This window comes from Oryzias latipes, chromosome 23, assembly GCF_002234675.1.
Source record: "Oryzias latipes chromosome 23, ASM223467v1".
NCBI lineage: Eukaryota > Metazoa > Chordata > Actinopteri > Beloniformes > Adrianichthyidae > Oryzias > Oryzias latipes.
This window is the reverse complement of record NC_019881.2, coordinates 4226251-4252088: the sequence shown is the minus strand read 5'-3', so window position 1 is coordinate 4252088 and position 25838 is coordinate 4226251. Positions and strand designations below refer to the sequence as shown.

At 45.4% G+C, this 25838-nt stretch overlaps 2 protein-coding genes across 5 annotated transcripts in view; one reads left to right on the top strand and one right to left on the bottom strand.

The window, feature by feature from the left end:
- Positions 1 to 25838, top strand: part of LOC101168426 (anoctamin-4-like) — a 106725-nt gene that overhangs the window by 21244 nt on the left and 59643 nt on the right. For 3 of the 4 annotated variants that reach the window (XM_023952311.1, XM_023952309.1, XM_023952310.1), the window contains exon 3: positions 648 to 869. In XM_023952311.1, the coding sequence (XP_023808079.1) occupies positions 648 to 869 (222 nt within the window). Of the gene's footprint in view, positions 1 to 647; positions 870 to 17207; positions 17562 to 25838 lie in introns of those variants that run through there. The other variant, XM_023952312.1, reaches the window with a different exon arrangement.
- Positions 5288 to 6031, bottom strand: LOC111946923. The gene is made up of 2 exons (XM_023952313.1): positions 5439 to 6031; positions 5288 to 5364 (listed from the first exon to the last, which is right to left on the bottom strand). The coding sequence occupies exons 1-2, from the start codon at positions 6025 to 6027 to the stop codon at positions 5339 to 5341; spliced, it is 615 nt and encodes a 204-aa protein (XP_023808081.1). The 5' UTR covers positions 6028 to 6031; the 3' UTR covers positions 5288 to 5338.

Genomic DNA, 25838 nt, shown 5'->3' with positions numbered 1-25838 from the left:
ATCCCACTAATAATGTCTAACAGAATTTTCACGCATGTACCTGCTCTGTCTCCCCTTCTGGTCACCCGCGGGAGGAAGCTATGCAGGAAAACTACTGAGAAGCCCAGAAGGAACTTCAGCTGAACCTGTTGTCCTGCTGCACGGTGGAATTTGGCTTCAGCAGGGACTACATCCACACCAGCAGACCGGGTTCATTAAAGAAAAAACCTTGATCTGTCAGTGATCAATAAAAGGAATAAGCATTTAAAGAATTAAAAAAAAAAAAAAAAACTTGTGTCAGTTTGCTCTCATTTGTTAATAAGAGGAGAGAATCTGGCAACCTCAATAGAGCTCTTGAACCTGAAAAAAAGCTTCCGGACGAGAAAATATCTAGAAAAGAGCAGATGCTGCGACTGATGGAGCCCTCCAAATGCTCCAAAATATTAAAAAATTGCAGATATTGATTAATTATTAGGTATACAAGTAAATGTGATCATTGTCATATTTGTAAGTGTTGATTATTTGACTGGATCAACTGCTGAATATTAACCTCTCACCACTAGATGGCATTATTGCTGCAAGAGAGCCCTTCAAAGTCTGCTTTTGTCCTCTCTAATGGTATAGTGTCTTTATAATAACGCTTTCATCATTTATTTTTGTCTCGGAAGGCTTTGACCTCGGGGGCCAGGTGGCTATCGGCTTCTCCCACTGGAACAGTCCCTTCCCACCCAGCGGCCAGAACCTCCCCAGCCCGGATTGCGTTCACTCGGAGACCGCCGCCCTCCCGGCCGTCACTGAGCAACTCGAGATGGTGTCGTGCCTGGCGTCGCTGTCCATCACGCCGCTGCCCAACTGCAGTCAGGAGACGCTGTGCAGCAGCAGCAGCACAAGTACAGACCACATTTCATCTCCAACCTTACATGTAATGCATGGCAGTAGCATAGAGGTACACACAAACACAACCGAGAGGTTTACCTCAATGCCGTTTTTATCTGTAGTTCAACTTATTCAAGTTATAAACTGACATATCAGATGCCTGAATAAAAGCATGTCCAGAGATTCTCCTTATCACACTGTGGTGGACCGAGCAGTAAAAGACAAGGACAGCAAAATAGTTTTATCAAAAATTTTCTAATTTATTTTACAAAGGTGTAGATGGGCAAAAATGGGCCCTTAAAAGAGGTCAAAGTAACAAAATTAACTCAAGTTTTTAAATGTAACAGAGGACAACTGAACAGACAAACCAACATAATTAAACTGACCTTCCTCATTGGAAACACAAGGGAACATATATAGTGGCTGATCAAACCAACTAGACACACAAGGGGGAACTTAAAATGACTAAGACAAAATACAAACAAACTAAACTAAAGTCCAACCTATAGTAACTTAACATACACAAATGAATGAAAATAAAGATCAAAATAGAAACTAAAGTAAAGAAACACAGAAAGAGTTCCTTGTCCACTGGGCGATGGTTCAGTCCAATTAGCTGCCTGCTGAATATAAGGCCTCTGCTGACTGGGATGCATTCTTGTGTCAGGCCTGACTTGATTTTCCAGCAGCAGATGGCAGCAGCAGCAACAATGGTTCCCCTTAGCACTGGCAACTCAAACAAACCATCAAATTATAAAAAAGTAAACTGAAGCATGCTAATAAATGTTATCAAATGTGTGTGTTATGTTTGAAAAAGAAATCCAAAGGTATATGCAAAAATAAAGTGAACAGATATGTAGGGTGTGGTGCAGGATGTTACTGCCCTGATGGGGTGGCAGTGTAGGCAGCCACCACACTCCCCTCCCCTTCGGAGCCTTCATCAGGAGCACGAGAGAGATAGTCTGCGGTGATGTTGTCTCTCCCTGGGATGTAGTTCACCTTGTATCTGTAGGGCTGCATGGCGAGGTACCATCTCGTTATCCGGGCATTAGTGTCCTTCATCTTCTCCAGCCATTGCAGAGCCCTGTGGTCGGTCTCCAAGGTGAACTCTCTACCTAAGAGATAGTATTTGAAAGAGTCCATAGCCCATTTGACTGCCAGCGCCTCTTTTTCGACAGTGGAGTAGTGGATTTCTCTGGGGAGTAGCTTTCGGCTTATGTAAGCCACAGGATGTCGATTGTCAGACGTGTACTGTAGAAGCACAGCTCCAATGCCTCTTTGCGATGCGTCGGTTTGCAAAATGAAAGGTTTATTAAAATCTGGACTGTGCAGTATGGGGTCCTTACTCAATGATTGCTGAATGTCTCGAAACGCTGTCACAGACTCCGTAGTCCACCTGATCTTGTTTGGACATCTTGAGCCGGTCATGTCGGTCAACGGAGCTGCACGGGCTGAAAAGCTTGGAATAAATTTGTGATAAAATCCAGCTAATCCAAGAAAAGACCTTAGCTGCTTTCTTGTCTGTGGTAGAGGGCAGGATTCAATCGCCTGTACTTTGTTGACTTGCGGTTTGATCAACCCACCTCCAATAGTGTAACCAAGGTACTCCGTTTCACTCCGGGCAAAAGCACACTTTGCTGGATTGATGGTTAACCCCGCAGCATGCAGGCACTCCAGAACCTTTTTCAGATGTCTTAGATGTTCCTCCCAGGTGGCACTGTAAACCACAATATCATCAAGATAAGCACAAGCACAGTCCTTTAGGCCACCGAGTACCTGATCCATAAGTCGCTGAAAAGTTGCAGGGGCACCGTGCAACCCAAACGGAAGAACGGTAAACTGAAAGAGCCCCCAGGGTGTCCGAAAAGCAGTCAGTTCCTGGGACCGCTCTGTAAGGGGAACCTGCCAATAACCCTTACAAAGGTCAATAGTTGTTAAAAACTTCGCCTTTCCCAGACACTCAATGAGATTGTCAATTCTGGGGGTTGGATAGGAATCAAATTTTGACACAGAATTTAGATAGCGAAAATCTATGCAAAATCTGATGGTTCCATCCTTCTTGGGGACCAACACAACTGGATGACACCACTCACTTTTCGAAGGCTTGATGATCCCGAGGGACAGCATGTGATCAACCTCTTCCTTTAGCGGACCCAGTAGACGCTCTGGTACTCTGTAACTCATGCGCCTAACTGTAGCCTGCTCCTTTAGCACAATGTCATGGTGCACCAAGTTTGTGCGTCCTGGATATTCCTGGAAGACTCTGGAATCAATCAATGCTTTCACCTGAGCTTGTTGGTTTTCAGAAAGATGGTTTAAATCCAAGGTGGTGGGCATTGATGATGGCAGGAATTCATCCACTTCGTCCTCCTCACTGACATCTCTGATCAGCAGTCCCATGGCATCGTCTGCAGTCCTGGAAACCCATTCTTTGAGAAGGTTAACGTGCAATACACGACTGGACTGTTTGTGACCTGGGGTGGAAACCTGATATGTTGTAGCCCCAAGTTTCTTTTGGACCACAAAGGGGCCTTGCCATTTGGCTAGCAACTTACTGTCACTTGTGGGTAGCATTACTAGGACTTTTTGACCTGGCAGGAAACTTCTCTGGCGTGCTTTTTGATCATACCAGCTCTTCTGGCGTCTCTGTGCATCAGCCATGTGGGCCTGTGCTAACTCGCTCATCCTCTGCAGCTTTTCTCTCATTTGAAGAACATACTGAATGGCATTAACAGGTTCTTCTCTGCCCTGCTCTCCTTCCCAGGTTTCTCTTAAGAGGGTCAGGGGTCCCCTTACTTCATGTCCATAAAGTAATTCAAAGGGGGAGAACCCTGTTGAAGCCTGGGGTACCTCTCTGTAGGCGAAGAGGAGATAAGGCAGCCACTGATCCCAATCAGACCCGGTTTCATTGACGAACTTACGAAGCATTTGCTTAAGCGTCTGATTAAAGCGTTCAGTCAACCCATCCGTCTGTGGATGATAAGGAGTGGTCCGCAGATTCCTCACACCCAGGAGCTGATAAACCTGCTTAAGCAAGTTAGACATGAAGTTAGTACCTCGGTCTGTCAAAATTTCTCGGGGGAAACCCACTCTGGAGAAGAACTGAACCAGAGAGAATGCCACAGCTTTTGCTTTCACACATTTCAGTGGAAACACCTCTGGGTACTTTGTGGCATAATCTGTGATGACTAGCATGTAGCGGTTTCCAGCTTTACTTTTCTCCACTGGTCCCACTACATCCATGCCAAGGCGTTCAAACGGAGTGCCAATAATTGGGAGAGGCTGGAGTGGAGCTTTGGTGGTACATTTCAGTGAGGTTTTCTGGCACTTAGGGCAACTCTGACAGTAATGTTGGATGTCTGTACGTAAGCCAGGCCAGTAGAAGTGTTTCATCACACGTGCAGTTGTTTTTTGCTTCCCTAGGTGGCCAGCCCAAGGTATGGTGTGGCCTAGGCTGAGTACTACATCTCGAACCAACAGAGGAACCACCAGTTGCTTCACTTTACCTTGCTGGTGATAAAGAACTCCATTCTCCACCAGATACTCCCTCTTCGACTCCTCAGCCATTTCTGCTGCTTTTACAAAACAAGACGACAAAGTTGGATCATTTTGTTGCATTTCAACAATGTTAGATGGCAACTTGAACCCTAAACCCACTTCTGGAGTTGCTTCAACGGGCGGATCTACCATAGCGCGTTTAAATTTCTCTTGCCTTTTCTGACTACGTGTTTTGCGAGACTTCCCGGGTTTTGTCTCAAGCTCAGCATCATAGAAAGGTAAAGCGCAGAGAAGTGGCAGATTCTCATCTGTATTTTTAGCTTGAGCTCTCGTAACCGCAACAGCACTTCCTCTTGTGTCCAACAGGTCATAAAGAACTGGCAGGTCATGACCCAAAACAACTGGGAAAGGAAGGTCCTCAACAACTCCTACTTTCAGAATATACATCTGTCCTTGAATTTCCAAGTAGAGATCAGCTGTAGGATAAAGTCTTTTATCACCATGTACACAGCAGATGGAAACTGTCTCTTGAGTGGAAACAAGGTTGACTGGTACATGTTGTCGATGAATTAAAGTCTGTGTACTGCCAGTGTCAATCAGTGCATTGAAACATTTCCCATTAACTTTAACAGTGGTCATTTTAATAGGCTGGTTAGCTCGACTTTCCAAAGCATGGCTCTGATATGGAACAAAACACATCTGAGTGAGCTTTGCTGAGTTTCTTGGGCAAAGGGGTTTAATATGTCCTTCCTGCCCACACAAATAGCAGATTGGTGGTTTATTGGAAGATTTTGCTGGTTTACTCATCTGATCATCCTGCACAGGCATTCTCGGTGTTCCTGGAGCCAGTCTGTGGTGGTGGTGTTGTGGGGCTGTTGGCCTGCGTGAGTCTTTTATACCCTTCCATTGCAGGTTGCTCCATGGTACATTTTTCTTGCGAGCAGCCACAAACACCTCTGCCAGTGTTGCGGCTTCAGCTGCTGATTTAGGCCCATGTTCTTTTATCCAGACCTGAAGCTCAGGAGACATCATTCTTAAGTATTGTTCCATAATGATTATCTCACCAATTTCTTTTACCGTTTTACCTCTGGGTTGAATCCACTTATCATAGAGTTCTTTGAGACGGGCATAAAGCTCCTTGGGACTTTCGTCGGGGCCCAATTCCAAGGAACGAAATCTCTGTCGGTAAGACTCAGGGCTGATGTCATATTTATGCAAGATTGCAGTTTTAACTTTTTCATAGTTCAAAGAATCATCGACATCCATGTTAACATAGGCACTTCTGGCCTTACCAGTGAGCAGTGGGATGAGGCGGAAAACCCAGTCTGACTCCACCCACTTGCACGCTGTTGCTATGCGTTCAAAAGTTATTAGGAAATGTTCAATGTCATCGTTTTCTGTTAGCTTTTCTAACCTGGGATCCATAGAGAAGCGAGGGTGAGTGGTTACTTGCTGTGCCCCTGCTGTCTGATGTACGGCCTCTGGCAGCCGATCATCTGAACCAGACTCCTCTGTTGGATCAGGGGCTGATGAGGTGTAATCAGGAACAGGTGACGTCCGGGCCTGCACCTCCATCTGCAAAAGTTGGAACTGATGCTGCAGGCCTTTTAGCCTGTGTTCCTGCTGCTTTGCTTCCTCCTGGAGTCTCATTTCTCTGGCTTCCTGTTGTCCCATGAAGGCCTGGAGAATACTAGTGAGATGTTGTAATGTTGGCTCTTCACCCTCGGTACCTGTACCAGCTCCTGAAGCTCCAGCCTCCTCCTCTTCTCCATTGTCCATGTTGGCAGTGCTGTAGTCTTTATGTTCAATGCGTGTTCTTGTAGTCCTTCCTCCTCGTTGCATGGCTCAAAAAAAAAAAAAATTCAGGGGATTGCCGGGGGGGGAAGAGGAAAAAAAAAAAAAAAAAACTGTCCTTAAACTGCTGATCCCACTTCTGACACCATTATGTGGTGGACCGAGCAGTAAAAGACAAGGACAGCAAAATAGTTTTATCAAAAATTTTCTAATTTATTTTACAAAGGTGTAGATGGGCAAAAATGGGCCCTTAAAAGAGGTCAAAGTAACAAAATTAACTCAAGTTTTTAAATGTAACAGAGGACAACTGAACAGACAAACCAACATAATTAAACTGACCTTCCTCATTGGAAACACAAGGGAACATATATAGTGGCTGATCAAACCAACTAGACACACAAGGGGGAACTTAAAATGACTAAGACAAAATACAAACAAACTAAACTAAAGTCCAACCTATAGTAACTTAACATACACAAATGAATGAAAATAAAGATCAAAATAGAAACTAAAGTAAAGAAACACAGAAAGAGTTCCTTGTCCACTGGGCGATGGTTCAGTCCAATTAGCTGCCTGCTGAATATAAGGCCTCTGCTGACTGGGATGCATTCTTGTGTCAGGCCTGACTTGATTTTCCAGCAGCAGATGGCAGCAGCAGCAACAATGGTTCCCCTTAGCACTGGCAACTCAAACAAACCATCAAATTATAAAAAAGTAAACTGAAGCATGCTAATAAATGTTATCAAATGTGTGTGTTATGTTTGAAAAAGAAATCCAAAGGTATATGCAAAAATAAAGTGAACAGATATGTAGGGTGTGGTGCAGGATGTCACTGCCCTGATGGGGTGGCAGTGTAGGCAGCCACCACACACACTTTAGTGTGGTAGGGGTGTGGCCTTCCAACAAACTCACTCCTGATTGGAGAGAGTGGTTGTCATAGAAACAGTGACTTAGATCAGGCGCATAAGGGCTTAATGTGGTTGAAAGTGGGCAAACTTGTTCGAGGCATTAAGGTGACTCGCAATCAGTTTTAAGATAGTAGACAACCCGTTGAGCCTGTAGATCCAAAGTGTTCATGCACATTTTTCTCTATGACAGGTCATAGGAACATTTAAGCAACATGTAAGGGTAAGAAAGGGCGATGAGAACAGAAGGAAGGATGTTGGACAAAGGTTTCCTTTTTTTTTTAACTTAACAGTAATCTGCGCTGTGCAGGGAGTCTGTTAATGCTGTTCCCGTAAGCGTACTCTTTGTTAGAAATGAGGACATCAGACAATCAGAGTGTGAACATCCTACGCTCACTTACATATGACGCTCACACCCAGTGTGTGCAGCATTTGTGAGAAGTCAATCAGGACAACAACAGCCTCACCTGTGCTTCATGAGCGTGTGCTACTTACTTTATCCCTGGAAATATTTCAAGTTGCAATTACCACACACACGGTTACCACACACACACAATGGTACGTTCCATTTTCGTGGCGTCCTTTAGGTTACTGAAGTGAACTGCAAGACACATCTTCGCTCCCCTTAAGATGAGGCCGCTCCTCTCTACGGCCCTCTACAGGCCAGACAACCCAAACACCCCCAGCACCCGTAACAGTCAGCCCCCCTCCTATCAGTGCAGGCGACTAAAGGCATTACTGACACTGTCTGGTACCAACATGGTGACATTTCTATATTAAGAAATTGGGGTCCGAATTGACCTTAGTTAATTAAAGCCAGAAGGAAATCATGTTCTACTGGTGACGTCACACTCACTCAGTCCAGGTCTCATGTACAGTCATTATTCATCAATTGTTTATATTTTCTCATATTATTTTATTTAAATGCTTAACATACAGAAAAATAGTAAATCTGATAAAGTACAAAATTACCCTACAAAGTTTGGGAATAAATGAAAATAATATTATTGTATGACCCAAACGCTGGGAATGCTCCTTGATGCCGACTGCTGTAGTTCTGTGCAGTTACACTGCAGTAATCCGGATGTAATGTTTGCAGCTCAGCTCTGAGATTTTCTGTCAGAAACTGTGGATTTAGAGGGATTGCTGAATGTTTGAGTCCAGTTCTTTGGCTGTGTGTTCCTCGTCTTTAACTGAAACGTCTTCCTGTCCAAGAATGAGCAACAAGGCGGGGCTAACATGACTGACAGGTTCTAAAACAGGAAGCTTAACTGTCACATGGAAACCAATAGACCCGCATTTTTAGTCCAATTTTTACCTGAAAAACGAAAATAATCCTTCAAAATTGCCCCCCAAAACGGCTATCGAAAATATAGAAAGTCTAACCTCAGTAAAATCCCATTTGAAGTTTATTTATTTGTGTTGGTTTAAAACATTGTGGCACCAGCCGCCTAAATATTATCTGCTAAACTTCTGTTTATTCTCTGCTGTAAAATATGAACAAGGAAGTAAAAAAAGCTTTTGTCTTGTTTTGGTAGTGGGACCTGAAATTTTTTTTTTCAGAGTAAATAAGTTACTTTAACCCTTGTGCTATCTTAGATGACCCCACCCTTGCATTGACGTGTTCTCCCTACCATGACAAAGGTGGATAAAGGTGGAAAGATTTCATGTAATCCATGGACACCAGTTAAGATCACAAATCATTGAAGAAAAAAGGTTCAGAGCACTGACTAGTGGGTCTAGATGACCCAACTCCCAATGTTAAAGTGCCTAGGATAGCACAAGGGTTACCCAGAAAGTAGATGTGTTAAGAGATGTTGCCATGGCATTTTAACTTGTGATTGTCACAGCATGTTGTGTAAATATTTAAGCAGAGATAACAATAATAGAATGCTAAAGATGTCTAAATTTGTTTTTTTTAATTCTCTTTTTGGAAATTAAGTGAAAAAAGTGAATTGTAGGATAATTATTTTACCCGTATACAGAAATCTGCGAGCCCCAGCATATTATTTTGCAATTTCAAATCAATTCTACCATTTTTTTTTTATCTTGTGTCTAAACGTAAATTGGGTGATAACATCAACATGAGTCTGCTCTAAAGCATCTATTGATTATCTGATTGTGTGGTTCTGGTCTGTCACAGTGAGAGTGTGCTCCACTGTCTTCCTTACAACTGACAGTTTGCTGCAGAAAAAAATTGTACTGATATTTGTTAATAGTGATTCTTTGCCTTTTTAAATGTGTCCTGTTATAATCTCTATGGTAACAGACACAATAACAGTCTCCACCTTAAAATAAGAGCCCGTTGGGTAAAAGTACATTTGTGACAGAGACTTGAAAACGTACTGGGGTTTGCAGTGGATTTTTATCCACAGAAGACTAGAAGATCAAAACATGAACCATGTTAACAACAGTTTGACTGTCAGCATTCAGCCAGTATTTGAGTTTCATCTGCTGGATTTAGGGGAATTTAGAAGTTGTTCTGCAGAAAACCTGAAAATCAGAAAGGCTGTTTGTTCCAGTGTTTTCCAAAGAACAGCTGGGATGTGGCCGTTTCTTATGAATGTTTTACAAACTACAACTTCATGATACAACAACATACGCACGAGAATGGTACGATCCATTTTCACCACATCCAGTAACTCTTGTGCTATCCAATGCACATTAAAGTTGGGAGTTGGGTCATCTAGACCCACTAGACAATGCGCTGAACCTTTTTTCTTCAATGATTTGTGATCTTCACTGGTGTCCATGGATTACATGAAATCTTTCCACCTTTATCCACCTTTGTCATGGTAGGGAGAACACGTCAATGCAAGGGTGGGGTCATCTGGACCCCACGATACAGCTCAAGGGTTAAGGTGGCCGTACAAACCTCAAAGGAACCGCTCAAGAAACATCTGTTCTCACTTTAAAATGTGGCCACTCGTCTTTATGTCCTTCCACGGACCTGGAAACCCAAAAACCTGCAGCACCCGTATGGGTAAAGCCCCGTACATGCACGTGACTACGGGCTGTGTCACACAGCCACTACGTACATTTTGCACATATTGCACAGAAGAAAACTGGTCATGAGTAAATACACGTGGGAAAAGTGGTGGTCTTTACATGACATTTTCACACATGTATCACAGATGAACCAAGTCAAAACCACGGAAGAAGCTCAAATAAACCACGCAAAGAGTAAATCAATGTAGAACATGAAATGTATGTGGTAAAATGCGCTGTTTATATGCAATTCATTAGTGATTTGTGAGTCAGTTAAGTAATTTCAATGTGTGCGCCGTATAATGTCCAGAAGCAGTCACACTGCTGACCTCTAGAAGGTCATTGTGTCCCATTGTAACATGGGACTTGTGCAATACTGTTATATATTCTCCTCTGTCCAATATTCAATAGATTTAATTTATCACATTTATATGTCTCTTCCTGTCTTTCACTGTAAACGGCTGGCCCTGGACCAGAGATACAAATTTCCTTTTATCCCTGTGGTGAAATGACAAAAAGGATCCTGAAACCTGAATAATACATACTGTATGTGCAATATAAAAGTTAAATATAAGATGTGCACATTAAAAAGTCCGTTAGACATACGTGGAACGGTTGTTGACGGACACAAATGTGTGTATACATCTTACAAAAATCACACAGAATTGCGTAAGATTTACGTAATAATTGCACATAAATTGTGGAAAAAGTGCATAAACTGCGTAATTCTCAACCAACGAAAGATTTTTGAACAATATAAAACCAAATTTATGGCCAAAAACCTTCACAGACGCAGTGATCCTGGTGTAAAGGGAACTGGTCAGTGTGAATGAGCCCTCATTGACGTTGCTGAAGTCTAACTCCGATCATCTTTTGATCTATTTTCAAAGCATTCACAGTAGTCTTTCAAATTATGATTATGCCGTTTTGATCCAAAATAATAAAAAAAAAAAAACCTGTGTGTCACAAACAGGCAGATTCCAATTGCAGCAGGTTTTATTAGCTCAGCTAAAAGTCCACAGGGCTACAGTAAATCAGGGTCAGACAGGCAGAGGTCAGTAACGAACATCAGAGAGCAAATCATCAATACTCAGAGAGATTCAGGCCAGGCGGCAGGCAAACGGAGTCAGAGATGAAACAGGGTCAGGAAATCAGAAGATCGGGTCAGGATATAACGCTCGATAATGCAAGCAGAGTGGCACAAACAATACTCAGAGGCTCAGTTTACTGTGAGTGGTTCCCGCCGGTGACCAGAGGGGGGAGACACAGCTCCCTGTCGTTTTTTTAGAACATCGTTTTGGCAGAGGGGCACGAGTCCAATAGAAATTCACCTCCGAGTTGTTGGCGGGACTGTTAGGGATCCCCATCCAAACCATCCAAGATTCCAGGTCAGACAAGGAAAACTAATCCAGACACGGATCTATTTGCCTGCAAGTGGATGTATGGAGCAGTGATCTGTTAAACCCAGCGTATTGCATAGATGAAATGTTTGATCTTATAGCATTGATTTGACCCATGAAGTGGTCTGCAAAGCCCTCACATGCAGCATTAGACGATGGCATGGAGGATTTATTAAAATATCAATTGTTTTAAAAATAAATTTTGGGTTGTTTTTATTTTCTGAAATGATTTTGGAAAAATAGGAAGTACTGGTCCGTTTATCTGAGGTATTGTAGATTTTGAGTTTTTCTTTTAAAATGTATTTATGAATTATTAATTTTGTCTTCCTGTATCTCCTCTCTGCCCTCCTGCAGTTCTGCTTCAGACCCTTAATGTCATCAGTCTTCCATTGGATTTTAGGAGTGGTTCTTAATGTTTTTGTCTTGAATGGAGCCACTGCATCTATGGAAGACTGAAGTCTGTTATTAAAATGTAATGGATTTTACTGGTGACATTAAAAAACACAATAATGGTCTGATATGGCCAAGTCAACAACAGAGGACACCCCGGTGGACAGACCGTAGGTAATGACCAAGTCCAGGGTGACATGCAGCTGAAAATCAATGCTGCTCAGAAGATTTAAAAACTCACAGGCATAGATATCATCATAATTGTCAACATGCAAATTAAAATCACCAGTTATTAAAATCCTATTGTACCTAATATGAAGAGATGATAAAAATTCAGAGAATTCTTCTATAAAACAGGAAGGAGGGGTTGGTGGTCTGTATACTTTGACAGTTAAAACAGGTGGGTCTCCAGAGAGAAAAGCATGATGCTCAAATGAACAATACTTACTAAGTAAAATATTTTCAGATGATATTGTTTTGTGAGCAATCGATGCTGTACCTCCACCTTTCTTTCCTCCCCTGATTGAAAATAAAAAGTTTAAATTAGGTGGAGAAGCCTCAGTGAGAATAGCTGGTGCATCAGTGCCAAGCCAGGTTTCAGTTAAAAACAAACAGGTTAAATTATGGTCTAAAATCAGATCATTAATGACAAAAGACTTATTTAAAAGGGATCTGACATTTTAAAGAGCCATCTTCATGGTTGTGGGTACAATCTGATGTGTGCCTGTCATGGGTTTTGTGACTGATGTGTGGAATTGGTCAGAGACATCTAACGTGCGAGGCAGGTGGATATGAATGGAAATGATTTGAGAGTCTATTGGTGATGCGGACTGGTATGTGATGCTGAATGGCAGAGAATGATGAGTCAGGGGTGTGGGTGTCCTGGTTCAACCGTCAGCTGGGAATAGTTTTGAAAGAACGGAGGGTGAGATCAATGTTCATGCTGAGAAGACGGGAACCACTATTGTTAAGGCCCGTACACACCGGGACGAATATTCGCCAGGCCTTATTCGCCAGCGTTTTTCGCCACGTTTTTTGTGTTCACACCAAGGTGATTTTCGCTGACGATGAGTGGAGTGAACATGCAATTTCATTCCCTGACGTTAGATGGCGCTTAATGTAAAACAGAAATACTCCTGTACACAAGGTGGCGCCGCGCAACTTTACGCTTCTTAAAGTCGCTTTTCACTCAGAAGAAGAGAGCAAGTATTTACGCGCTTGTCAGAATCAAACAAAGAAAACATGAATATTTCAAGCACCATGTAGCTCCAACTGGTGCTTGGTTCGGGGATATTTTAGAATGTCCGTCATTATTGCTTCGCGGCTGTGTAGACGCTACTTGGCGTCTATCTTCTTCGCTGGTATGTGTGCTCAGCAAGGCAGTTTTGTGTTTGAGCGCCCCCAAGTTGTGTTTTACTGTAACTTCAGAATCTCCAGACACGTGTGCAAAAGCGCCATTCTCATTGGTCGAGTAAATTTCGACGCGATGCGTCGAAAAAAAAAAACGAACCCGAGGCGTGTTTTTTTTTTGACGCTTTGACGCGTGCCGTTTTTTCGCGTCGGTGTGCACACTCTCGTTGGTGCCCTTTGTTTAGTCACGAGGCGTTAAACGTCGGCGAAAATCGCCGGCGAAATTCGTCCCGGTGTGAACAGGCCTTTAGGGTGTAAACCGTCTGATTTGAAGAGGTATGGTCTATTGTAAAAAGTTGTGAAATTATCAACCTATGGAATGCTCATGGAATGACAGTATGTTTTTAACCAAATGTGAAGCTGACGGACGCGTGAGAATATGATGTCTCCATAATGGGGTGCAGGCAGTGGTCCAGAAATGATGCAGTTTCTGTTTAACTGTTGGATATCAGATGGATGAAGTCCATTTTCAGAGTCTCTGATTGCTGTAGTTTCAGGTTGTTGGTGCCTGCATGTATGATGAAAGTCTCCGCAGAGGAGTGTTTAACAGAGAGTTGGTGGGCAGAGTTTTTAATGTCATTGACGACCGCTCCAGAGAGTGAGTAAGTGTGGCACCTGCTGACCCGGACATGCCGGATAACGGAGTTTCCCACGATGACCACGGGCTGCTGCACGTGTCCGGGTCTCTCTAGCAGTGGGGTGATGAGCAGCGGCCTCCGCTCCAGCGTGCTCAGGTGGAGAAATGGGAGCTCCATAGCGATGTTTCCGGGCAGACAGTACTCCAGCGTGAAGACCCGGTTTTGTTGTGGAGAGTAGATCCCCTGAAGCCGGTGAAACGCAGGATGCGGCGCACAAGACCCAGGAACGTTCGCCTGAGCTTCGGGCCACCGCCTCTTTCAGCAGACGGCGGCGTTTCCCTCTTGTGGCGGGCGCCAGTGGAACAGCAGACGCTGTTGGACCCGTAGAGGTGGAAGCGGGGGTCGTCGCCTGGCTGAGACTAGCGGTAGGAGTTCTCCCCTATGTCATACCCGGTGAGCCCGCTCGGGTCGCTGACGCCGCGGTGAGGTCTTCAGCCAGCGGGGCAAAGCGGTTGGTCAGCGCTAGGTTCCCCGAGCTGGCAGTGTCGAGTTTGGATCCACAGATCCTCCGGCTGCGACGTGTCACGTCAGCCCATGACTGCTTGGGCGTAGGGCAGAGGGCTGGAGCCCTGGAGCCAGCATCGGCCTGGTTCATGGAGGTCCCGTGGACTCCTAGCCTCCACTGCGGAGCTGGTGTTTGTGGTGCTCGGAGCTCCGTCTGTCCACTCCCACCCGTTGTTTTTACGGCCGCACATTCGGATGATGTTGCTGTCTGTGGCGGTGGAATGGGCTTCAGCAGGAAATTCTCCAAACCATGGAAGGGTCTGAGACAGGGAGCGGTTGTTGTTGAGGGAATGCTGTAGTTGTTGAATGGACTTAGACTGGGATGCCGATACTGATAGAATTTTTCTCTATCAAAACAGATTTTTCTCAGAGCTCCAGTCTAAGCCTTTGAACAGTTTCCTTAAGTTGGCAAGTCCTGGGTTACAGTCGTCAGGAGTGCATGAAACTCGACCCATGACCCCCACGTACAATGAATGAATCTGTTGGAGCGGCAGCCATCTTGGAACTTGGAACATCAAACATCCTGAATCAGCAGCAAAATGTCATCTCTGTTCCAAAACAGTTAACTCCTGTTTCAAAAGCAAATCCCTGTCACAAAATGACACATTCATTCTCAAAACTCTTTGGTCAGTCCTCAGAAAGTCCCGCCTCCTGCAGCACAACAGCAGCTAAAGCTCATCTTTGTCCCAGATCTAAGTTCTTGGGTTATTCAAAGTCTCAGTACAAAATACATCGTTCGCTTTAGCGTTCTTTTGGCCCCACTGTTTTGGACTTTTTGTCATCACCATGAACATGACGATCTCTCATATTGAGCAGACAGAATATAAAAATAAAGTCAAATAACCTGAACAGTCAAAGATACTGTAAAAGCACGGGAAATGTTTTGGTAAATGAAAGTAGCGCTGGGAGTTTCCCTCCACTTCCTTAGCCTTTTCCTGCTGCCGTCTGTCTGGCCACAGATTTTCATCGACATCACTCAGACTGTTACCCCTTCACAATGCAACGGAGGAGGAATCGACGTCCATGCCACAACCAACCACTGCACTGTTCTGCTGTGATCTCCTCACCAGCTGCATCCATCGCTTGGAGGAGAATTCAATGATCCTGAAACTTGTAGACCGTCCACTTCCAAGCTGAAAAAAAAAATCCTTTATGGGGTTGAAGTACATTCCAATTATCAACAGCCATGATTTCTTCCTCATGGTTTGGTGTTCCTGATACATTTAAAAAATGAAGGAAATGGTTTTGTACGGTGGCCCAGAAGGGTCACCACACAACACTGTAAATTTCGCAACACAACACATGATAACACACTACAATTCGTCACAACACTAAGAAAATTAACTCACAACACAACACTATGACTCACAACACAACACTATGACTCACAACACAACGCAATGACTCACAACACGAAACAATACAAAACATTACGTTTTAACACGTTATTGTTTTCGTGTTGTGACGTTTGTCTGTTGTAATTCCCACATATTTATGTACTGGACACCACTGGAAACACATATTCATTTGATGATTTAGAGTTTCTCAGATCTGCGTAGTAGGACATCCGCCCTCGGCGATCCGGCTGGCTGTCCGAAGACAAAGCTAGCCCTGGGGAAAGTTTCGACCAACCATGGTGCGTCTGAAGGAGGACCGTGGAAGGCGGAAATGCTGCTAGGAAGTCCTGAGAAGCAGTGTACAATCATCAGGAGTGCAAAACCGTCACAAAGCCCTCTCCTCTGCCGCTAACACAAAGCTACAAGCGTGGCCGCACTGCTCCTAGCATGTGTCTATTAGCAGCCAGACTCACGGAGATAGCAATGATGTCATCGCTCCGCCTCCCCTCTGGAAATGCCTATTCGAATTGTTCGCAGGGTGGATGTGAAAATGAAAATGCAATCCCCTCTTTGCTTTTGCGTTTTAATTATTAAGCCACTTCACCTTAATCCTGTTTCTTAAACGTTGTTATTACTTCTTCTTAAATTTAACATCTAAAATAATCCAGACATTATTAGATAAAGGTTTTAGTTAGAAAGATGACTTGGACCAAACTCTGGGATGTTTGGCTGTTAATAAACACAAACCTTGAAGGAGAACTAAACTGTTGACCTCTGATTTCATCAAGATTTCAAAACTGTTTGATGTGTGTTCGTTGTGGTTTCAAGACATTTAAAAGGGAAGACTCCTTGTACGCTGAGACGCTGTCACTTTACCCAATGCATCATGGGAGATGTAGTGCAAAAACGTATTTTATGATCTTTCATATTCCTAACTACTCAGTGTTTGGATGAACACAGAGCTGACATCCTGGAGATGGAAAATGTTTTTACATCAGTGAAAGAGGGTAATTTCCCACGGCACACCTGACCATCTCTCACAGCACACCGGTTGAAAACACTGATTTAAAGAATGCAAGCCAAAGCAATGGAGAAAAAACATCTGTAACAGATGAGAAGCGCTCTGTCTGCCACATGATGGTCATGTGACCTGCAGCAGGTTTCGGTGCATCCAAACTTAGGACCCTTCAGAGAATACAAAGACAGAGTGACGAGTGTGCCCTTGAGTCCCCATCATCGGTTCCTGCTGACACTGTAAACGGTCCCGGCTGTCACTGTTTTAGGCTTCAGCAACACTGACACAGCCAGCCCTCCTCTGATTGGTGGCCTGGGGAGCAGCTTGACCTCTCATTGGCTGCCAGGGAAGGCAGTTGAAGATGCCGCTGAGTGGCGCACACCTCCTCTCTGCCTCTCTCTAACACTGTAAACATCCTGCTCATGCTTGTAACCCCCCCCCCCCCCCCCCCCCCCCCCACACACACACACACACACTGGCAGGAATATTTGGCAGCCGTTCACAAGCTTTTCCATGACTGCTGCAACAGGGAGGCTGTGGGCTTGAGTGATGCTGGATCGATCGATATGAGCAGAGAGGGGTGAAAAGTGGGGGTGCAGGTTTCCCCGGTGGGATGCCGTGTTGGTTTGTGCCCCTCAGCGAGGTCGTTGGCACGCGGAGCTGCAGGGGGAGACGGGTTTCTTCTGTGTGTGAAGGCGTGCACGCTTCTGCAGGAGTCATCAAGCTGTTTCGGCATTTGCAGCAGGGAAGCCCCCCTCTCCTGCTTCGTCTCCCCTTTCCTCCCCTCTGAGGGAGGAAGCTGCCTCTGACTCTCTGCCAACCTCACGGTGAGTCTCGTCAAGTTGTCTTGAAGCAAAGGCGGCTTGTTCTTTGGAGCGCGGCGTGCCTTTGTTGTGGTTTTGTGCTGCAGCACTCCGTCACTCTCGCATGGATCGCTCTCCAAAGCTGTGTCCTGCATGCTCGCTTTCCCACGAACACATGACCTTCACGCAGTCGCTTTCTCCTGTATCCCCTCCTCCATGGCTGCCATCCTTTTTTGTTGACTACCTGTGATGCATCAGCTGTAGGACAGATGTGGGTCGTGCCTTTTGCTCAGAGGACGCAGATCGGTTTTAGTCACTGGCTGACCAGCAGAAACAACATCTCCATTCAGTCCTGACCTCCTCACAGTACCAGAGAGCTTATGTCATAGACTGAAGTTCATTCCCTTTAATACTTGGACCCTCTGCTCAAACCCCACGTGAACTCTGCCGACCCCTGAAAACAGGGGCCTGTGGCTGACCAAGTTGAGTTTGTCTCCCAGCCCCAGACCTGACACTTATTTTGTGTTTGGGTAAAGCTCCAAACCAACCATGTGACTGACATTTGGGTCTGATTCAAGTAGATTCAGTGGCAGAGCTAGAACGTCTTAAATTGGGGGGTGGTAGAAGACTTTTGAAGGGTTATTAATGAGTTTTCCAAACATAAGAATTTCCTCTTGGAAGGAAACGGCATGGATGGATGGATGGATGGATGGATGGATGGATGGCTGAAAGAGTGAATGCAACTGTGACTGTAAAGAACTTTGGGCTGTAAACTGTAAAGCGCTATATACAGCATTTAGCTTTCTTTGAAAATATATGTTTGGTTCAAGATCTGAAGAAAATCAGAAATATGTAAGTGCTTTCAAATGGACATTTGTTTTTGCTTCCTCTTGTTACAGAAAGTCAACTTGCCACATTTCAGATTCTTAACACAAATATCACTTTTTAATGGTCTGCATGAAGAATTAAGAAAGTTTAGTCAAAGCAACATCTGTGACATGGTGCCTCTGTCAATTACCTTCCCCCTCCCCCGTTCCTGCTCTGCCCTGCACGCGACCAGCTGAGTTCACTTACCTCATCATCATCCCCGCCTACTTAAGGAGGTCCAGGACCTGTTTTCAACGCCAGTCCGTTGTTCCTTCCACGGTGCTTACGTCTGGCCAGCTCACGTTGTGTGCCCTTGTTCAAGTCCAAGCTTCGTTAACGTGTCATCTCTTCTCCACCCTCAGGAACTGTCCGCTTCACGGGTGAACCTCAGGTCGCTGTCCACCGCTCTCGCTCTCCTCCTTGGATTCTGCCGAAGTCTCGCTCTCTGGACCTTCCTGCCGCTTACCTCCAGTCAGCCGCCACGCCACGTCAAGACTCCTAACTACTGTGAATTAAACCATCTTAATCTTACTTCCCGACTCCTAGTGTCCTTCTGGGTTCCAGCGTTTGGGTCTGTCCGAAATCCCGCGAGATCATGACAGAACGGACTGGCCAAACTCCAGACCCAGCTGACCCGGAAGGGCTCCGCCACGCCATTTCACTGCAAGGTAACCTTTTGAGCCGTCAAGCAGATGCGCTCGCTCAAATGTCGGTGGCTCAGCAAGATCTTTTTCGGCGTCTCGACAGTATTACACATACCCTTGCGGAATTAACTGGACAATCTCCCAATGTTGCAGCCGCAGCTCAAGCTCCTTCTTCCGGCAACAGCCTGGCTTCCGCTTCCGCCATGATCCCCGAAAACTTCCGCCTTCAACCGGAACCATTTTGCGGTGAGGTCGAGGCCTGTGGAGGATTTCTCCTTCAATGCCAGCTCATTTTCCAGCAGGCACCCAGACATTACCAAACAGACCACAGCAGAATTTCACTTATAGTGAACGGCCTCAGAAACAAAGCTCTCCAGTGGGCCCAGGCGTTCTTAGCTTCTCATCCCATCTCACATCTCACATTCGACCGGTTCATCGAGGAATTCCGGCTAGTGTTTGACCAGCCTCGTAAGCAGGAGGAAGCCACCCGGCGGTTGTTGAATCTAAAACAAGGCAACCGTTCGGTAAGTGAACATTTGATCGACTTCCGCATCCTAGCTGTAGAGGCTGGCTGGCCTGACCCCGCTCTCAAGGGGATATTCTACCAATCTTTGAGTGAAAGAATTAAAGACCATTTATGCTCACAGCCTGAAGCTAACACCTTCGAGGATCTTGTCTCTGCAGCCCTCCGTTCAGATGCCAGATTACGTGAACGTCACGCCGAACGCACTCGTAGGCCTCCGGGCCACTCCCAAGATCAGGCTTCCCCTAACTACATGTTCCCGTTGCCAGTCCATGAGCCACCAGCTCCCTCATCGGATGAACCTATGCAAGTAGGTCATTCTAAATTAACAGCAGAGGAACGTCAAAAAAGGCGTGAAGAAGGGTTATGTTTTTATTGTGGGCACCCCGGTCACCAAGTAGCTCAATGCGGACGGCGTTTAAACTCCCGAACCCCCCGTTAGATGACAGGCCACGGGGGGGCAATGTTTCTCACGCCAAAGAAACCAAGTTCTTGTTTGTTCCTGTCAAAATTGCGCATCAAAGCCAAGTTCATGAATTCAAAGCGCTCATTGATTCTGGCGCCGAACATAGCCTCATTGATCTGCATCTTGTCAATCACCTCTCACTGCCTATTGAATCTCTCGACTCCCCCATTAATGCAGCCGGATTAGGTGGGAAACAACTTTCCCGTATAACCGCTCGTACTAAACCGGTACTTATACTTACATCAGGCAATCATAGAGAATATCATCGCTTTTTTGTCACCCATTGCCCCCAGACCCCCATTATTATGGGATTTTCCTGGCTCCAAAAACATAATCCACACATTGACTGGGCCGTTCCTCGTATCACTAATTGGAGTACTTACTGCTTGGCTAACTGTCTTCATTCCGCGATTCCCTCCGCCATCGTTACTACATCGGAGGCTGAAAAGGAAATGGATCTTTCCAAGGTACCCATTTGCTACCATGATCTCAAGGCAGTTTTTTGTAAATTCAAAGCTAGCGCGCTTCCACCCCATAGGCCCTATGACTGCGCCATAGAACTTCTAAACGGCGCACCGCTCCCAAAGGGAAAATTATTCAATTTATCTGGTCCAGAAAAAAATGCTATGGAAAAATACATCCAGGAGGCTCTTTCGCTTGGTCACATCCGCCCCTCTACTTCTCCGGTTGGTGCAGGCTTCTTCTTCGTTGAGAAGAAAGACAAAACCCTGAGGCCCTGCATCGATTACCGCGAGTTGAACCAAATTACGGTCAAAGATAAATATTCACTCCCATTAATAGATTCTGTTTTTGACGTAGTCCAACAGGCATGCATCTTCTCTAAACTAGATTTAAGGAACGCTTATCATCTGGTTCGCATTCGAGAGGGAGATGAATGGAAGACGGCCTTCTCCACTCCCTTAGGCCATTTTGAATATCTGGTCATGCCTTTCGGCCTCACTAACGCACCCGCAGTATTTCAACGGCTTATTAACGATGTTCTTCGCGACTTCCTCAATAGATTCGTTTTTGTTTACCTCGACGACATCTTAATTTACTCATCCAGCCTAACTGAACATGAACACCACGTCCGCCTTGTTCTCGAAAGGTTACTCGAAAATCAATTATTCGTTAAGGCAGAAAAGTGCGAATTCCATACCTCCACGATTCCGTTTCTGGGCTATATTATCGAAGCCGGTAACATCAGACCCGATCGAGCCAAGATTGAAGCTGTCGCCCATTGGGAGATCCCGCAGACTCGCAAGAAATTGCAACAATTTCTGGGCTTCGCGAACTTCTACAGGAGGTTCATTCGAAATTACAGTAGTATTGCTGCTCCCCTCACTCAACTTACATCGATCAACAAACCCTACATCTGGACCCCGGCTGCCGACACAGCCTTCAAGAAACTCAAGGAACTGTTTGTAACCGCACCTATTCTCATTCAACCGGATGTCACTAAGCAATTCATCGTTGAGGTGGATGCTTCGGATTCTGGAGTCGGCGCTGTCCTTTCCCAGCGTGAGGAGTCGACCAACAAGTTAAAACCCTGTGCTTATTTCTCACGCAAGTTGAGCCCTGCTGAAAGGAACTATGACGTGGGCAACCGCGAACTTTTGGCTATCAAATTAGCCTTAGAAGAGTGGCGTCACTGGCTGGAGGGGGCAGAGCTACCTTTTATAGTTTGGACTGATCACAAAAATCTAGCATACTTGCGCAGTGCAAAACGCCTTAATTCCCGTCAAGCTCGCTGGTGTTTGTTTTTCGATCGTTTCAACTTCAATATCACCTACCGTCCAGGCAGTCGCAACATCAAGCCGGACGCCTTATCCAGGAAATATTCTATTGTCGAACCCACCACTGACTCTACCATCATTCCCACCTCCTGTTTTGTAGGTACTCTCACCTGGGAAATCGAGAGCAAGGTCCAACAGGCCCAGGGTGAGATACCTGATCATGTTTCCGTTCCACCTGGTACTCTGTATGTTCCCGATTCTCTCAGGTCCGAAGTACTCACTTGGGGGCATGCCTCACGGATAGCCTGTCATGGAGGGGTACGCAGAACTATCAACCTACTACGTCGTCGGTTTTACTGGCCCTCTCTTGAGAAGGACGTCCGTGAGTATGTGGCTGCTTGTACCATCTGTGCCCGCTCCAAGAACTCAAATTCACCTCCCTCTGGTCATCTGTTGCCTCTGTCTATACCTAGTCGCCCATGGTCACACATCGCAATGGATTTCGTTACTGGGCTGCCTCCCTCCCAGGGGCACACAGTAATACTGACAGTCATTGATCGTTTCTCCAAAGGCGTTCACTTTATCCCTTTGGCTCAACTCCCCTCTGCTTCTGACACTGCTGACCTTCTTGTCAATCATGTGTTTCGCTACCATGGCATACCATGCGACATCGTGTCTGACCGCGGACCTCAATTCACGTCTCAGGTGTGGAAGTCGTTCTGCTCCGCCCTCGGTGCCACGGTCAGTCTAAGCTCAGGATACCACCCCCAGTCCAACGGACAAGCCGAAAGAGCAAACCAGGAGTTGGAGGCGGCTCTCAGATGTCTGGCGGCTCAAAATGAATCTGACTGGTCCAAGTATCTCATATGGGTGGAATATGCTCATAACACTCATCCCTCCTCTGCTACAGGCATATCCCCCTTCGAAGCCTCTTTGGGGTACTCACCACCTCTGTTTCCTTCTCAGGAACTCGATCTGGCAGTGCCCTCGGTCCAGCTTCATCTACAACGTTGCCAGGACATTTGGCGTCAGGCCAGGGCTGCTCTCCTGCGCACCAGGGAGAGCAACTGTCAGATCGCTAACCGTCACAGGGTGGTGAGTCCCGCTTACCGTCCTGGGCAGAAGGTGTGGTTATCATCACGCAACATCCCCGTTCAGGCGTCATCACGTAAGCTGGCCCCCAGATACATCGGCCCTTACGTGATTGATCGCATCATTAACCCCTCCTGTGTCCGCCTACGTCTGCCTGCTGCTCTGAGGGTGCACCCCTCGTTTCACGTCTCCCAGATTAAGCCTGTCAGCGAAAGCCCTTTGTGCCCGCCGTCCACTTCCCCGCCACCCGCCCGGACCATTGACGGCGCGCCTGCCTTTACCGTCAGTCGGATATTGGACGTTCGCCGCCGTGGTCGCGGGTTCCAGTTTTTGGTGGACTGGGAGGGGTACGGTCCTGAGGAGCGGTCGTGGATCTCCCGCTCCCTTATTTTGGACCATTCCCTGATTGATGACTTCTTCCGCGCCCATCCGGATCGTCGCCCTGGACCGCCTGGAGGCGGTCGTTGAGGGGGGGGTACTGACATGGTGCCTCTGTCAATTACCTTCCCCCTCCCCCGTTCCTGCTCTGCCCTGCACGCGACCAGCTGAGTTCACTTACCTCATCATCATCCCCGCCTACTTAAGGAGGTCCAGGACCTGTTTTCAACGCCAGTCCGTTGTTCCTTCCACGGTGCTTACGTCTGGCCAGCTCACGTTGTGTGCCCTTGTTCAAGTCCAAGCTTCGTTAACGTGTCATCTCTTCTCCACCCTCAGGAACTGTCCGCTTCACGGGTGAACCTCAGGTCGCTGTCCACCGCTCTCGCTCTCCTCCTTGGATTCTGCCGAAGTCTCGCTCTCTGGACCTTCCTGCCGCTTACCTCCAGTCAGCCGCCACGCCACGTCAAGACTCCTAACTACTGTGAATTAAACCATCTTAATCTTACTTCCCGACTCCTAGTGTCCTTCTGGGTTCCAGCGTTTGGGTCTGTCCGAAATCCCGCGAGATCATGACAATCTGTGATAAAATAAACATCCAAGATTAGATAGATGATACGATGGTGAGGACTAGTCTTCATATGGACTCATAGTAAGAGATGTAAAAGATTTTATGCTAAAATAAAAGTAGAATCATAGGAACAGCCCTTTAAGTCCCGAATTCCCACCCTAACCCCTATTTAGTGCACTATATAGTGCATTGTACATTTTTAGTGCTCTCTGAATCTACAGTTCCAAAATCCAGTGCCCTAGAAATTTCCCAGAAGTCTCTGTGAAAAACCACCGTGCTTCGATGCTCACTAGATCTGCGAATATAGACCACAATGCATTGTGTGGCAAAATAATTTGCCCAAAAAATGTATTTAAAAGTATTTTTAAATAAACCATAAACGTTTTTATTTTTAGAAGACAGTGGACTCATAAATAATCGTCACAAAACGCTCATATTGATTAGATTTTAACTTTGTGAAATCGGTGACGTCAAAAAAAAAGAAAAAAGTAGGGACCATGGTGTCCGAATTGCTTTTAAAATTCAGTGTACTACATAGTGCCGTACTATATAGTTTTTTAGTAGTTAGGGTGTGAATTCAGACACAGCCAAAGGCCGGTAGTCCCACCTTATTAATTACTAGAGTGTGGCACAAGGACACCATAGGACAGCATCACTCATACAACATAAGTGAGTGAAGCTTAAGTCTTAGTCACATGGGGGCTTTGATCAGTATGGGTTCTGCAGGTTTTTGGGTTGTCCGGTTCCGTTGAGGCTTGTAGAGAGGAGCAGCCGGTTACGTACATTTTGCGCATATTATACAGTTGAAAATTGGTCATACGTGAATATATGTGGAAAAAGTAAGAAAAGTTGTGGTCTTTAGGTGAAATTTTCACAGATGTATCACGAATGAACCACATTAAAACCATGGAAGAAGTACGAATAAACCACTCAAAAAACAAGTAAACCTACGTAGAACGTTAACCGTGCACGATATTTGTTTATATAATGAGTTGTGCGTCAATTACGCAATTTTAATGTGATATTTGGGCCATATACAAGTAGAATGTACAAGTACATGAAAAGTCTGTTAGTCATATGTGAAAAGCCACAAATTTGCATAATCATCTCCCATTATTCATGCATAGTTGCGTAGGATTTACGCGATAGTTACGTATAAACTACGTACAATACACATAAACTGCGTAACTGAGCAAAAAGTTTGAACAGCTCAAATCCGAAATCCCCCGTTGGTCAAAACCTACGTACATCAACGAATGAGGAACGCTAGAAACACTTATGAATTACGTCTATCATGCATGGATCACGGAAGACCGAAATGTCATACCTGGAAGAGGTTCAAAATGTACGTTTGACACGGCTTTTAACGGGAGTGGAGCTGTGTCTTGAGGCTTAAGAGTCGTCATGAAAATGGAATGTACCATTGTCGTGTGTTTTGGTAAGTTTTTGTAAGGATAATGTCAGTTGCTTGGACTTATATGTTACGGGGAATCAAGATGACCCAAATGCAGGAACACATCGGCAAGTGAAGTGAGGAGAATAATTGAATTTAACAAAATGCACCACCCCAAACATAGCAACACAGTCTTTTAGCAAAGCCAAGAAGTTCAAAGAGTCAAAACAGAAAACCCCACTGCGACACAGTGCACAGAAACAGGGGAGCTTAAATAGAACACAACAAATTAACTAAAGTGCAGGCAGCTGTGCGCCACTCCAGCTACCCACAGGTGAAGGGGCGGAGCCACAGCCAGCCTGCAAAGGAGTGAGAACAAAAACAAAAGGAAACTGACAGACTGTGTCATTATGACGCACGGGTGATGCTGGGAGAGTTTTACCTCATCTCCAAAAGGCGTTCTCAAATCTAAAATAGTGCTATGAAAGCTGATGTATGTGCTTCTAGGAAGAAGTTATTATTATAGACTTGATTCCTTATTCTATAGGTTAGGAGGAAAGTAGGAAAACATTTTTAAAATAGGACTCGTAGCTACATTCTATGGTTGTCTTGTTATATTGTTGGGTAGAAAGTG

What these genes read in the sequence shown, in the direction of transcription:
- LOC111946923 (XM_023952313.1), bottom strand. Translation starts at nt 6,027, where the DNA reads ATGGGACAACAGGAAGCCAGAGAAATGAGACTCCAGGAGGAAGCAAAG. An exon ending in TAAGTGGATTCAACCCAGAG is followed by an intron (nt 5,365 to 5,438) that starts GTAAAACGGTAA and finishes CCTGAGCTTCAG; the next exon opens with GTCTGGATAAAAGAACATGG.